The sequence below is a fragment of the Brachycentrus maculatus genome, unplaced genomic scaffold (genome assembly GCF_059751285.1).
Source record: "Brachycentrus maculatus isolate JH-2025_06_01 unplaced genomic scaffold, ASM5975128v1 h1tg000328l, whole genome shotgun sequence".
Taxonomy (NCBI): Eukaryota; Metazoa; Arthropoda; class Insecta; order Trichoptera; family Brachycentridae; genus Brachycentrus; species Brachycentrus maculatus.
Window position 1 is genome coordinate 494,174 of NW_028281077.1, and position 14,812 is coordinate 508,985.

Consider the following 14,812-nt stretch of genomic DNA (forward strand, 5'->3'; position numbering starts at 1 on the left):
ATCCGCACCCCAATGGTGCATAGGGCACTGTGTCATATAAACGCAGTGTTATCTTGATCATTTACACATGAAGGAAAGGTGATCAGCCCTCTGCTTCAGGTACCAGTCCATGTTAATATTTGAATAAATATTACAGTGAAAAAATCACTTATATTTATTTTACCCCCCTTGGGAATCGAACCCGGTACCTCCAGAACGGTAGCCGAGCATGCTGACCATTACACTACAGAGGCGGACAATAGTTGAACATAGCTTATAATTAATAAACCCATCCTTAGAGATGCCAACATGGAGACCATTGACTTTAGAAGTTCATAAAGTCGCGTGACAGTGGCTTGTAATTCAGGTAGTTACGCTTCAAGTAACAGTCCAAAATAACATAGGTCGCCCTTTTCGGGTGCAGTTAATTTCTGCTTTAGAAATTGGGTGAGGGAAAAGTGTAGTCAAGATAACTTAATAACTAATCTTTATTATTTATAAGAATAAACAGATGAATATCGGTAACATATTTGATATCAACTATAGTAAAACAATAAAGTATCACAATTTATTAAATTGAAAACAAATATAAAAGTAAAAAGTAATTTTAACAAATATACGGTGATTCCTTCGTAAAAAAATGCAATACATAATTTTTTAACATGAATAAATGAGAAATAAACAAGTGTTGAAGGTATTTATAGATTTGGCGTTTAATTTGTAAAACTGCATTTTAATTTATAATTAAATTTAAATATTAAATTTTTAAATCAAACACTGATTTTATTGAGAAGTAAATTGTATTTTATTGTTATAACAGTAAAATACGATTCAGTAGACTAAAAATATCAGCGTTTGATTTTAAAATGGAATATATAAAGTATTATAGGCTTAATTAATATGCATATAATCTATAATACACTACACTAATGTGCTAAATACTAAAATATTGAGATAAACTTGAGATAAACTGTGCTATGTTTATTCGTTAACAACATCAAGAGTACATATATTGATTATAATATACTTAAAAGTAATTAATTAGCATACTAAACAGGATACAATCTCAAGTTAAAGAATATATGTTTAGTTTAGGATACAGGAATGGAACAAGTAGCTGCATTTTACAACACAACAGTAGTCATGTAAATTAAATCCCAATAATTTAAAGAATGACGAATCAAATTTTGGCATAATTAAAAAATCGCTTTAAAAAAATAAAAGTCTCTGCAACATTGTTTTCATACAAATCTTTCAACAATTTGTAAAACTATTATTCTTCTTCTTTTTCTTCAAACCCTCATCTGCACCTGATGGTGCATAGGGCACTGCATGATATAAACGCAGTGTTATCTTGATTGTTTACATATGGAGGAGAGGTGATCAGCTCTCTGCTTTAGGTAGCAGTCCAGGAATAATATTGAATAAATATTACAGTGAAAAGAATCACTTATATTTATTTGACACCCCTCCCTGGGAATCGAACCCTGGACCCCCAGTATGGTAGCCGAGCGTGCTAACCATTACACTACGGAGGCGGACTAATTACTTTTATATTATAATAAAAATAAAATAATTATAATAAAAATAAAATATTATATTTTCATTCTTATTGACAGATTTAAATTACTGAGTTTTTTTATCTACTTTTGTAATTTTTGTGGTACATACATGTTGTATGCGAAGAAAAAATAAATATCTAGTTGCCTTAAGAAAATCTGGTTGCCGTCTGGGAATGTACACCTAGGACTTGTTTGCGAGCATATTGGGTACGCAGCTTTAGGTCAGAATTGAAGTTCCACCAACTGCAAGCGACTTATTAAGTAGTATGTTAAAAAAAAAAACATATGCACTGCTTAAATAAAAAATAAAAATGATTGTTCAGAGCCTAAAATTCTAGCATCTGACGATGTACAAGTCAAGTAAATAAAAAAAAGTATACATCTACGTATATATTTAAATGATAAATAATGAAATGCTTCATTAAATTCTAACATTATTATCAAGTTTACAATTTGGTTTTTCAGTTAATGTAGAACATAAATAGGACATAGATAGCCATCTCAGAAAATACGATTTACTTAGAATGCTGACGAATGGATCTCCACCAGGTCTGCCTCCCTCTCCTTGTGCATGCGGGAGCTGAGATGGAGCCTCATGCTGCTCGGCGGCATCTCCTCCGTCTGGCAGAGGAGGCACTCCACCATGGCGTTACTCATGGAGTAATTAACAGAGCTGGAATAAATATCACACAAACTGGTTGAACACTTCTTACTGCGGAATCACGCAATTCCTTTACAAATTCACGAATTTTTATTATAATTTGACTTTGGATAAAATATATTTTTTACTTTTTCTAACATCAACTTTTTTTGTAATACAATAGAACCCCTTTTGTCTGTCTTTGGCTGGTCCGCAACTCAGTTTGATCCGACCGTGCCAAAGTGACTTTTATTATATACATATATATATTTTTATTAAAAGCTACCTTCTGTTTTTTATATGTATGTATATATTATTCGGCTGTCCTAACTTAAAACACAGTAAGGGACATTTTTTGTAGTACGTTTTTTTGCATTTTTAGACTAAGTAGAAACTAATTAGTCCAAAAATGCAAAAAAAAACATACTACAAAAAAATGTCTCTTACTGTGTTTTGAGTTTGGACAGCCGTATTGTACAACCGTTTTTCAATACTAATAAAAGATTTTGCGAGGTTTATTGAAATATTTTTAACGTAGTGAACAAAACAATGCTGACGACAGTCAACAGACCGGCTTCTCCTGAGTAGTTTTACTGGTTTTCTCCATGCTATGAGCAAATTCTGGGAAGTTCCTGACTGGCCCACACTAGATTAATCTCCTGTTCCCAACACAGAATGTTATAAAATATATATTTTTTTAGTTAGAAGAAACCAAAGCCCACTGATCTATAAACCTTGTACATAATCTTCTAACCCTTATCCGCACCCAATAGTGCATAGGGCACTGCATCATATAAATGCAGTGTTATCTTGATTGTTAACATATGACATAATAAGCAAGGTAAATGGTCCGCCTCCGTAGTGTAATGCTCAGCGCGCTCGGCTACCGTTCTGGAGGTCCCGGGTTTGATTCCCAGGGGGGTCAAATAAATATAAGTGACTTTTTCACTCTAATATTTATTCCATATTACCCTGGGCTGGTACCTGAAGCGGAAGGCTGATCACCTTTCCTTCATGTGTTAACGATAAAGATAACACTGCGTTTATATGATGCAGTGCCCTATGCACCATTGGGGTGCGGATAAGGGTTTGAATGAATGAATGAAATGATAAATGCAATTCCCATCTAAAAAAATCTCATTTATTGATTCGGCAGTTACTTTGTGGTAAAATCTATCTATAGATTTATATTATCCACTGACACTTCGTGATGGAATTGCATTTTTAATTTATTATTAGATTAAAACCAATATTTTTAGCTTTTCCACTTTTTTATTTGACCAGCGACCGGGTTTCGTCGTTACCGACATCAGACAGACCAGTCTGATGATGTCGGTAACGACGAAACCCGGTCGCTGGTCAAATAAAAAAGTGGAAAAGCTAAAAATATTGGTTTTAATCTAATAATAAATTAAATCTATCTATTTTTAATTAATGTAAAATCAAAGTTAACAGCGGTATTTACTAAGTAAAACATTAATTAAAAATAAAAATAAATCTTTTAGGATAGGTGGAGGATTTGTGGGGGTTATCTCACCTGCATATCCGGTGCACCTTCCGGTTGGCCAGCGAGGCCTTGTAGAGCTCGGCGTGGGTGGGCTGGCGCAGCAGCAGCCCGCTGTGCGGCGGGAAGATGGCGCGCTGCCCGTAGGGGCTCTCCGCCACCGCCACGTCGGGATACTCGGTGCCCCAGTGCCACGCGCGCGACGTGGTGCCCGCCTCGCGGTACCGCCGCGGCCGCGATATCAACCTGGCCCAAGTATTTATTATATTCTAAATATTTAAAGCATTAGCTTTGTGGATCATTGTACTATCTCATTTGGAGAAATAAAATGATAAGGATCTTGCTAATAACACCAATGGAATAATAAACATTCCTGTATATAATCTAAAGCGCATACTAGGTATTTGAGAGAGGAATGCAAAGGGTTTAGTAAAAATGATTTTCATTATTTTTTGACATCTCATCAAAGATGAAGAAGAATATGGAAGTCTGGGCATTTACGGGGCTGACGACCGTAATAGGCTGGTTTAAGTGATCACTTTAGACATGTGTAACATTCACCAGTTCTACCCATTATTGACAGCCACACTACTCAAATTCTTGGTTCTATACATATAAATAAACCAATTTAGAAACCATATTCTTTATCTTTGATGAGATGTCATAAAATAATATGAAAATAACTCCTGTAATTGGAGATAATCCAGATTTTGTGAACAAGTATTTGGACACTCTCAAAATGTTGTAAATAAAAAGACTTCGGCAACAACCTATTGCCATCTCCAGAGTCCGTTTTAATTATAAAACAAACCCTGAAGAGGGCAACAGGTTGTTGCCGAAACTAGTTGGATTTTAACAATAAAAAAAGGGAGTGGATCAAAAAACAAAGAAAAAAAACAAAATATGACTTCCCGAAAATTCAAAACAAGAATCAGGAAACATGAATTATGTTTGAGAAATAATAATTTTTCGGAATTCGCTAACCATTTAATGGATAATGATCACAAATTTAACCACAATAACGTAGAAATCCTAAAAATAATCAATACGAAAAGCCATAAACTGCAGCATTTTGAAACAATAGAAATTCATAAGAATATAAATAACATAATAACCCATAGTTAACAATATGACAATGACTAAAGCCTCCCCCCTTTTGTCTATGTTCCCTCTGATAAGAAATAAAAATAAAAATAAAAATTTAATTAATAAATAAAAATAAGAAACAGCTCCTACACCTCTTCAACCTTCAACGTCCTAAGGACCCAACTCTAAAATTTAGAATTAGCTTCACATACGGTGTTTGAAAATGATGCGGAATGCATCATTGAATGTGTCACAGTAGATTTTAAGAAATAGTGGTATTTACTAAGTAAAACATTAATTAAAAACAAAGTTTTTTATTTCTCCAAATGAGATAATCATTTACTAAAAACTGAATTTAGGTGCGGGAAAGATGATGATTTATTTACTTATTGGAAAACCAACAGAATATTTACAAAAATAACAACATATAAAAAATTCAATTAAAATTACAATTACAGGTTTTCACTTACACAAACAACAACAAAAAACTGTCACATATGTACATAAGTATAACTAAAAAATGTCATATCAAGGGATAACTGGAGAAGAGTCATTGCTTCCACAAGGGTCACAAGCCTCAGTAATAAGACGGAGAAGAAGAAGATCTGATCTTACATTTCTTAATTAAATAGTCAAACAGACATCAACAATATTTCTCTTAAATATTTTAAAAGAAACATCATCAATGTCTATTTGATTAAGCATTTCATTGTACATATTGCAAGCCTCTATTTAAAAATGAATTTTGGTAGGACTCGGTGTGCATCTTAGGGATTTTAACATAGTTTTGTTTTTGGTCTGTGCTATAGAACCTCTAAAGGTGGAGACTGACGGGAGCATTTCGTCGTAACATCGCTCGCGGCGAGCATCAGCGAGCATCCGAAACTATGGATGGAGCGCTCGGCTCATTGTACTGTTTGCCTGAATGCTCGCATCGTAACGTGTTACGTTACGACGAAATGCTCCGGTCAGTCTCCACCTTAAAATGAATAAGTTCTGGACAATCTACATAGTTATTTAAGATTTCATAATAAGATAAGATGCAAAGTGGTGACTAACTTTTGAATGAGGGCTTTGATATCTCTTGTTGTTTGGCATTTTTCTTCAACGCTTGTCATGGGGGTATCTTGTCCGTTTTGAGTTAGCAATATGAAATCCATATAGTAACGAATTTTATTGATCTGAAAGAAAAGAAAAAAAATAGGTAGAGACTTGTAGAGAATGTTTTAGTTAAACATAATAAATATAAATCATTTCAGAAGTTATTGAATAATTTTAAAGTAGCAAAAGAGGACAGAAATAAAAGTCGAACCTCGTGATACTTATTTTCCCACTCAATAGTCAGGTCTATAAAACGTCTAAGTCTAAAGGCGACAGTTAAATTGGAGATCCGTCAAAATAAATAAAAATCTGTGCAGGTCATAGTGATGTTGGCACGCCAGAATAACAATCCAAATTTTCATTAATTGTTTCGGCAGACATTTTGTGGTGATATCTATCCATTTTGTATTAAAATTTTACTTGATTGTGCATTTTATTTTATTAAAAAAAACTAACAAACTAACTAACCATCACGCCCCTTCGCCGTAGCGGTAGGGAGAGAGAATAGAACGCGAGTTATTTTCATATTACATATTTGTATTTAGACACACTTAAAATGTTGTAAATAAATTATCTGGTCAAATTATAAGCTTGAATAATAAAAATGAAAATGATATTTTCTGGCGTTTCACATGTGTGTGATTATAATCCAGGATTCGGACCTCACATACTAATAAAAGAGTTTCTGCTCAATAAAAAGCTTCTTTTCATCTCACCAATAGATGTTTCTAGTGAAGTTCTAGTAATTCAAGAACATCCAAGAATTTGAGTAGTGCGGTTGTCAATAATGGGTAGAATTGGTAAATGTTACACTTGTGTAAAGTGATCACTTAAACCAGCCTATGACGGTCGTCAGCCCCGTAAATGCCCAGACTTCCATATTCTTCTTCATCTTTGATGAGATGTCAAAAAATCATTTTACCACACATTTGACTGCATTCAATCTATTTTCATCCTTCTTTTGCCAACTCCATGCTTCGCTTACCATACTTCCACGTTCATGCATCTCCTCATACATACCCGCCGATTATTTCGACTCCTAACCTGACCGCTAAGATAAATAGATACAATATTTATCCTAACGGTCAGGTTAGGAGTTTGGTAATAGTGTGGAATGCATAGAATGATGTGGAATGTAAGTAAAAGTAGGAAAAAATAGGGATAACAAAACCTTGAGGAACTATGTAAACTATTGAAGGTGTGTGTTCATAAAGTTGATATAATAATATGCGTGATGACTTTCGCCGTACCAAGGTTTCTCCTGAACCAAATCTCCCATCTACGCATGTCACTGTTCATTGGCATGAACTTATTAAACTATTTTTAGTGTCATGTGTCTTTGCGTGGGCGTCATTTACAGCTTGGATGCAAGTTCCGACCGCTTTCAAGTATTTGAGGAATGATGAAACGGCAAATTGGCTCACATTCTCCAGGTCCTCGTTGGAGAGGTCCACGTCGATGGGCACCACCATGTCCTGCTCGGGGTAGAGCGGCTGGCTGTTGTAGTGGCCGAGGCCGCAGAGCGCGGCCGCGTACTGGCGCCGCGACTCGTCGGGCCGCAGCTCCGCGGTGGGCCCGAACATGAGCGCCAGCAGCGCCGGCAGCCCCGGGATGTTGGGCAGCAGCGTGGTGTGGCGCAGGGTCAGGTGCCCGCCCTGCGTGGACTGGTCGATGCACGCCGCCACCAGCAGCCTGCCAACAAACATATTATTGTATCGCTCTTTTTTTTAAATTTATTTATTTGGGATTTTTACAGCCACTACAAAACAATATGCAACAACAATTAACAAATCTTCAGCCAATTACAAAAATCCACCGATAATGTTATTCTTATGAAAGTAATGTTGGTTGGGGTGAGTGTGTGTGTGTGTGTGTGTGTATAGTATCTATTCCATATAATTCCATTTTTTAAATAATAATAACAGGTTTTGCGCGGTTTTGAAATATTTTTAACCCTTATAGTGCTGAGCTTATTTCCACATATTTTGCATAAATTGCTAATTGCTTTTCATCACGACTACTTGACGAATTTGACATTTTGTAGGTAGAAATAAAAAAACTTTTACTTAAAAAATACAAAAATCAATGTTAAATTCACAGCAAAATAATTTTAAATGGTTATTTATAAATGTTATTAACTTATTAAAAACGTTATACATGCGCGCGCTAAGACACGTCCGTATAGGTCGATACCTAAATCAAATTGCGCAATAGTCGGTATTCCGACGCTCCGCACTTTAAACGCATTGTAATGTTACGGACGGTCGCGTCGCGTGCTACGTGCGCGAAGACACCTTGGGATTCAGCGTACGCGTGCACTTGATGACGTCCCTATTAAACAGGACACTTTAGTACCCTTTTTGTCAGGAGGCAGGTTGGACTGAAGCGAGTATTAAATAATAACACGGTATCGACTATTTATATATTTGTTCATTTAAAAACAACAATACGGCAGTCAATACTCATGTGCTTCCAAACAGCTCTGTTAAGTTATCTTACACCCGACTCTCACGAAATACCAAATTAGACTATGTTAAAAACCCTCTTGCTTTAGGGTAGAGAATCATAAAATGCTGTACCGATTTATGGCCATGGGAACGCTACTCGAACCAAAGGCCGGACAACATATTGCAAGCAAATGACGAGTCCCTCGACTTTCTAAAAAGGACCGTAAAAGTGCGAATGAGAAATGGCAGGGCCATTACAGCATTAATAGAGAGTCGATCTATCGACGGTTCGCACTCTAAAGGTTAATTAGAGAGTAAAACATTCAATCGTTTTCGAGTTGAGAGATGGTTTATTTAACTGCAATTTTTTTTTTCTTCTCATTATCTGACCTTTTTTGCGCTCCGACCCCCCAGTCTCAAAGGTGACGGATTATAGGGGTTATTGTATTGAAAGTTTTATATGAAAACATCATCAAGGGATCAAAAATTTGCAATATTTTTCTAATTTAATTTATGATTGTTAAAATAAACAAAAATATGATTTTTTGGGAAATATATCCAAAATAAAACAAGGTTTGTTGGATTGAATTCTGCATTTATTTATGTATATGTTAATACGTGACGCGTTTCGTCTTCTTAGCACATTATCAAACACTCAAGAGTGTTCGGTAATGTCATATACATAAATAAATGTAGAATTCAATCCAGCAAACCTTATTTTATTTTGGATATACATATTACCCTACAATTCAATATGGAATTCTACCAACTGTCTGCAGTTACAATAAATTAAGAAAATATGATGTTGTATTGAAAATTTAATTGGACATCTGACACTCTTCGTTTCACTCACTCATAACCCTTATCCGCACCCAATGGTACATAGGGCACTGCATCGAATTGACGCAGTGTTATCTTGATCATTACTTACATGAAGGCAAGGTGATCACTCTTGCGCTTCAGGAACCAGTCCAGGGTAATATTAAATAAATATAACAGTGTAAAATCGCTAATACTTGTTTTCACCCCCCCTGGGAATCGAACCCGGGACCTCATAGGGGTCAAAATAAATATAAGCGATTTTTCAGTCTAATATTCATTTAACATGACCCTGGACTGGTACCTGAAGCGGAAGGCTGATCACCTTTCCTTCGTGTAATTAACGATCAAGATAACACTGCTTCTATACGATGCAGTACCCTATGCACCATTAGGGTGCGGATAAGGGTTTGAATTGATTGAGATTATAATTTAATAAACATTAAAAAAAAACTTTTTGAAAAACCTAGTTCCAAATCTGAATTGCAAAATTGTTCTCGCATATGATATGATCGGAAAAATCAAATGTGCCCAACTCTATTACGAATACAAAATATAACTTAATATGGAATACCTGCTGGTGGGATTCTGAGGATCAGTATTGAGCAGAACGGAATTAACAGAATTCATCTCTACATTAATTTGTTTCTCTCTTCCGGCGTACATCAGATTGTGAAGATCAGTTTCCAAGGGGCTGAAAGGAATAATTTATTATAATTAAAATGTAAATTTGTCACTATAAATATTTTATTATAACTTAATTATAATGTCTATCGGTTTCCAAGCTAACTGCTTCTTTATTAAGACTGATTAATCAGTCTTGATAATGTTTCAATCTTGATAAAGTTTTATCAAGACTGATTAATCAGTCTTGATAAATTAATCAGTCTTGATAAATTAATCAGTCTTGATAAAGAAGCGGTTAGCTTGGAAACCGGTAGACATTATAATTAAGTTATAATAAAATATTTATAGTGATTTTAAAACAAAGTTACATTTTAATTATAAAATGGAAAATCACAAAGTTAGTGCTTAAAATATAAATTATAAAAAAAAATAAAAAAATTACAATCGTACTACAAACAAATGTCCCTTACTGTGTTTTAAGTTTGGACAGCCGTGGTGTGATGCAAGTTTTCTTACCTAAATGGTCCCCTTAGGAGGATTTTCTCGGTGCAATCCTTGATGGGTGGCGGATCAATAGACATGACAGCGACGGCATTGTTCTCCTTCCTCTGCACTTTGTTGAGTGCGTTCTTCTGGTTCGGTTGGAGATTTTTCGCAGTTTCTCGCAGGTCTTTATTCACCTGAAATTTTTACTTTGATAAATCTTCGAAATGCGATCCCTCAGACGAATGTGCGACAAAACGATGTTTGATAGGTGTTCGAATGATGAAATAAGGAAAGAATGCAAGGCTGAGATAAGCATTGTCGATAAAATTAAGAAAGGTGTGTCGAGATGGTTTGGACATGTGGAACGTATGAGTGGGGAAAGAACTGTTAATCAAATTGATGAGGCGAATGTAGTTGGAAAAAGAAGCAGAGGAATACCGAGGAAAACTTGGCACAATCAGGTATGTCAAATACTTGAGGCGGCCAGGTCAGGAGTCGTAATAATCGTCGGGTATGTATGGGGAGATGCATGAATGTAGAAGTGGCGAAGAATGTTTGCAAAGACAGAGTGGTGTGGCGTTCGATTCTTACCTTGGAGATGTAACTCTCTTCAGCCACCTGGCCATATCCTTCTTGTATCAAAAACTTGTTGATGTTAATATTTCCAATAATCAGTTCCAAGGATACTACCTCCAACGCCACAGAGAACACCTACAAAATAATTTAAATTAAGAACAAGACAAGATAAAGGCTAGAATAGAAATTAACTAGAATCTACAATGTAACAATCAATAATACGTATATTAGAAAATGTATGGACCTGATGGACACAATCCCTTTTGTTTACATCCTAAGTTGTTTTAAGTATAAAAAATAGTTAGTATTTATATGTAATACTTTCCAACCCCGAGGATTCCAGCACTTCGGAAGGCCGCTGTCGACCATTCACCGACTATACTCAGTGGGACCTAGGAGGAAGCCCAGGAGATGGCGCGTGATAGACCAGGGAGGAACATATAAAAAGAAGAAGAGACAAACTTACTTTTCCCAATAGCTTTTTCCCATTGGTCAATTTACTGAAATGATAAAGAGCTTCTTCGGTCCAAACGGCCCTCTGGTCCATTACCAAGGAAGGAGCCACTTCCGTCAGCACGCACTCGAATGCCAGAGCTTGCACACTCATCATGGCCTCAATGTTCAATCTTCTCAGTGTGTTCAATGGTACAATCTCATTGTTACCGTAGTCAATAAAGAATACCTAAAATAAAAAACAATATGTACAATTATATGCCAAGGTACTTATTGAAATGCGTTCGCTTTCGAGATTTTTATAAAGCTGGATTAAGAATAAGAGTTTTACTATTCACCTGTTGATGAAAACAACTGTGGTTTTCGAATCTAGTCATGTGTAATGAAATAAAACTCTATAAGTAATACAAATAATATGTCATTCCACAAAGTTAATGCCGAATCAATAAATAATGAATGAGTTTCTGCTCAATAAAAAGCTTATTTTATCTCACCAATAGATGTCTCTAGTGAAATTCTAGTGATTCAAGCACAATGATTCGAAATTGGATCATATATATAGAACTTCCAAGTATTTGAATAGTTTGGTTGTCAATCATTGGTTGAATTGGTGAATGTTACACATGTGCAAAATGATCACTTAAACCAGCCTATGATGGCCCCGTAAATGCCCAGACTTCCATATTCTTCTTCATCTTTGATGAGATGTCAAAAAAGAATGAAAATCATTTTTATTAAACCCTTTGCATTCCTCTCCCAAATACCTAGTATGCGCTTTAGATTGGCCCGTGAATGCCCAGACTTCCATATTCTTCTTCATCTTTGTTGAGATGTCAAAAAATCATACAATAAATAATGATTTCGGTAAGGTCATTGTGTTGACAAAATGGCCAGGTTATTGAAGGAAATTGGTCACTCAGTAAGTGGTATTATAAAAATATTTACCGAGATCATGTTATTGTCCATGACTTTCTCGATCTTAGCCCTGTAGTAGAGCGGGGGCTCGCCTTCGCCCTCCGCGAAGGGCGCGGCGCACAGCTGGCCGGGCCGGGGCGCGCGCTCCAGCGGCGGCAGGGGCTGCGGCCCGTTCATGAACGTGTGCAGCCAGTCCAGCTGGTTCCTGGTCTGCTGGTCCGCGTACTGGCACCAGAAGTGCCCGCAGTCCACCATCTGAAAGGCGCATACAAGGGTGAATTATCATAAATTGGTTCGGCAGTCACTTTGTGGTAAAATCTATCCACTTTTCCTGGAAAATTTCCTGCTCCTTAACAAATCAGGGACTGAATATTTGAAAAATAACACTTAAATTTTGGCCTATATTCGGGCTCTTTTGTATTGAGAATATCGATGTGATGTAACAACTTATGACCATATCGTAGCCATACAGGAGAAAGTGACCAAGTGCATTGTTTAACAAAAACGTGATCATTGACTATTTGCTATCTTACTAGCTTAATATTGCCCTGAAAAAATCCCAAAGGATTTTAAACTTGGAAGTATAATATGTATATTGACTTAGTAAAAATGACTAACTGCATTGATGTTTATTTTCTTGCCAAGCAAAAGTGACTTAAATGGCCCTTCTGAACATTTTACATTTTGGTATTTGGTCACTTTCTCCTGTACGACTACGATATGATAAAAAAATAAAAATCCATTTTCAATTTATGTTTTACTAAATAAATACCACTATTTCAGAAAAAATTGATTTACCAAGTAAAACTGAAATTAAAAATGGGTGAAATATCATTAATCCTACATAATTTGGGCGGGAGCAAAGTTTTGAAATAATTTACATAATTTTTTTGAGATCTCAACATAGAAGGAATAACCAAAGCGTCTATTTTAGAGGCTTGTCTGCAGGTAGGATAGTGTGGATAGGGAAGAGAAAACGTGTCGGGTTGTGGTCCCGTGGTAAGTGTCGCGGACTCTTGAGTCAGAGTTTCTCGGTTCGAACCCACTCTACCACAATTTGATACCTATTTCTAATGATGACCCGCTTAGGCTCACAGAAATAGTATGAAATTGAAATATTTGTGTAAATAATAAAAACACAAATATTTTTCTTTTAAAAAGAAAAAAAAATGAAAAATACATCACAAACACCCAGACCAATTGAAAATAAACCTTTCTTGAATTCATTTTGCAATTTGCGAGAATCGAACCCGCGACGCTGCAGTTGTCGCAGTCGAGCGTCTACCCAACTACACCACACTGCCTGTCTTGATGAAGAAGAATATGGAAGTATGAGCATTTACAGGGCTTACGATCGGCATAGGCTTGGTTAAGTTATCAAAATGTTGTAAATAAATTAACTGGTAAAATTATAAGCTAAAATAAATTAAAAATCATGTTTTGAAGCGTTTCTCATGTATGTGAATATAATCGAGTGTAATATGAAACAATGTGTAACAAGGATTTCATTCATTGATAAAAAATCTTTTGAAATAAGAACACTTAATTAATTACTAACCATCACGCCCCCTCACTGCGGGGTAGGCAGAAAGAATAGAATGCCACACCAATTTATATTTGCAAACGATGTTAGCCCGTTCCACATTCATGAATCTCCTCATATATACCCGCCGATTAGTATTAAAACACTTGGCATGATCAAGTATTTAAATACTCAAGCATGCCAAGTGTTCCTCGGTATTCCTCCAATCCTATTTCCCATATAAATTTGTGATCGCTTAAACCAGCCTATGATAGGTTGTAAGCCCCATTTCATTTTTATTTGTAATACTTTAAACAGTGTGATTTTCGACAGCAAATATACTCACATTTGAAATGACAATCTCGATGTAGTTTTCATCTATATCAGGCAAGCGAGGCCGCAGGATATTCCGTACGGGATCTTGAGCCTCTAAGGAAGGCCACTCATGGCCACTGGCGCCGGTTGATTTGCTTATGCCAAGAGTAGCTGCATATTCCGAAGCTTTATTTTGACTGTAAAAATAATTTGACGATAAACCTTTCCGGGTATTAAGAATTCCCCTTCTAACCCATATTCGCACCCAATGGTGCATAGGGCACTGCATCATATAGAAGCAGTGTTATCTGGATTAAATACACGAAGGAAAGGTGATCAGCCTTCCGCTTCAGGTTTATTGACATGTTTTTTAATTTTTTTTAAAGTATTAATTGTTAAATCGAACACAGATTTTTTGAGTCTACTAAGTTGTTCTTTCTAACCCTTATGGTGCATAAGGCACAACATCGTATAGAAGCATTGTTATCTGGATCATTAAATACACGAAGGAAAGGTAATCAGCCTTCCGCTTCAGGTACCAGTTCAGGGTCATATTAAATAAATATTAGACTGAAAAATCACTAATATTTATTTTTGACCCTCTTGGGAATCGAACCCGGGACCTCCAGCATGGTAGCCTAGCGCACTAACCACTACACTATGGAGGTGAACAACGACATATGAGAAGCTGAAGAGGGCTTCCGAAAATAGGCGAGAATGGCGAAAGAGATGTCGTCTGTTGCTACAGACCAATCCGCAGGATTGAGACCAGAGAGTGGG

The 14,812-nt window shown here is 36.1% G+C and overlaps 1 protein-coding gene across 1 annotated transcript in view; it reads right to left on the reverse strand.

Moving 5' to 3' along the window:
* Positions 1 to 1,579: 1,579 nt before the first annotated feature.
* spn-E (tudor domain containing 9 protein spindle E) overlaps positions 1,580 to 14,812 on the reverse strand; it is a 33,855-nt gene continuing 20,622 nt past the window's right edge. The window contains exons 17-26 of the mRNA XM_088268765.1: positions 14,064 to 14,229; positions 12,226 to 12,450; positions 11,294 to 11,509; positions 10,843 to 10,962; positions 10,282 to 10,445; positions 9,713 to 9,832; positions 7,297 to 7,564; positions 5,831 to 5,952; positions 3,719 to 3,931; positions 1,580 to 2,214 (exon numbers count right to left, since the gene is read on the reverse strand). Coding sequence (XP_088124891.1) covers positions 2,061 to 2,214; positions 3,719 to 3,931; positions 5,831 to 5,952; positions 7,297 to 7,564; positions 9,713 to 9,832; positions 10,282 to 10,445; positions 10,843 to 10,962; positions 11,294 to 11,509; positions 12,226 to 12,450; positions 14,064 to 14,229 — 1,768 coding nt within the window. The 3' untranslated portion in view covers positions 1,580 to 2,060. The remainder of the gene's footprint in view (positions 2,215 to 3,718; positions 3,932 to 5,830; positions 5,953 to 7,296; positions 7,565 to 9,712; positions 9,833 to 10,281; positions 10,446 to 10,842; positions 10,963 to 11,293; positions 11,510 to 12,225; positions 12,451 to 14,063; positions 14,230 to 14,812) is intronic.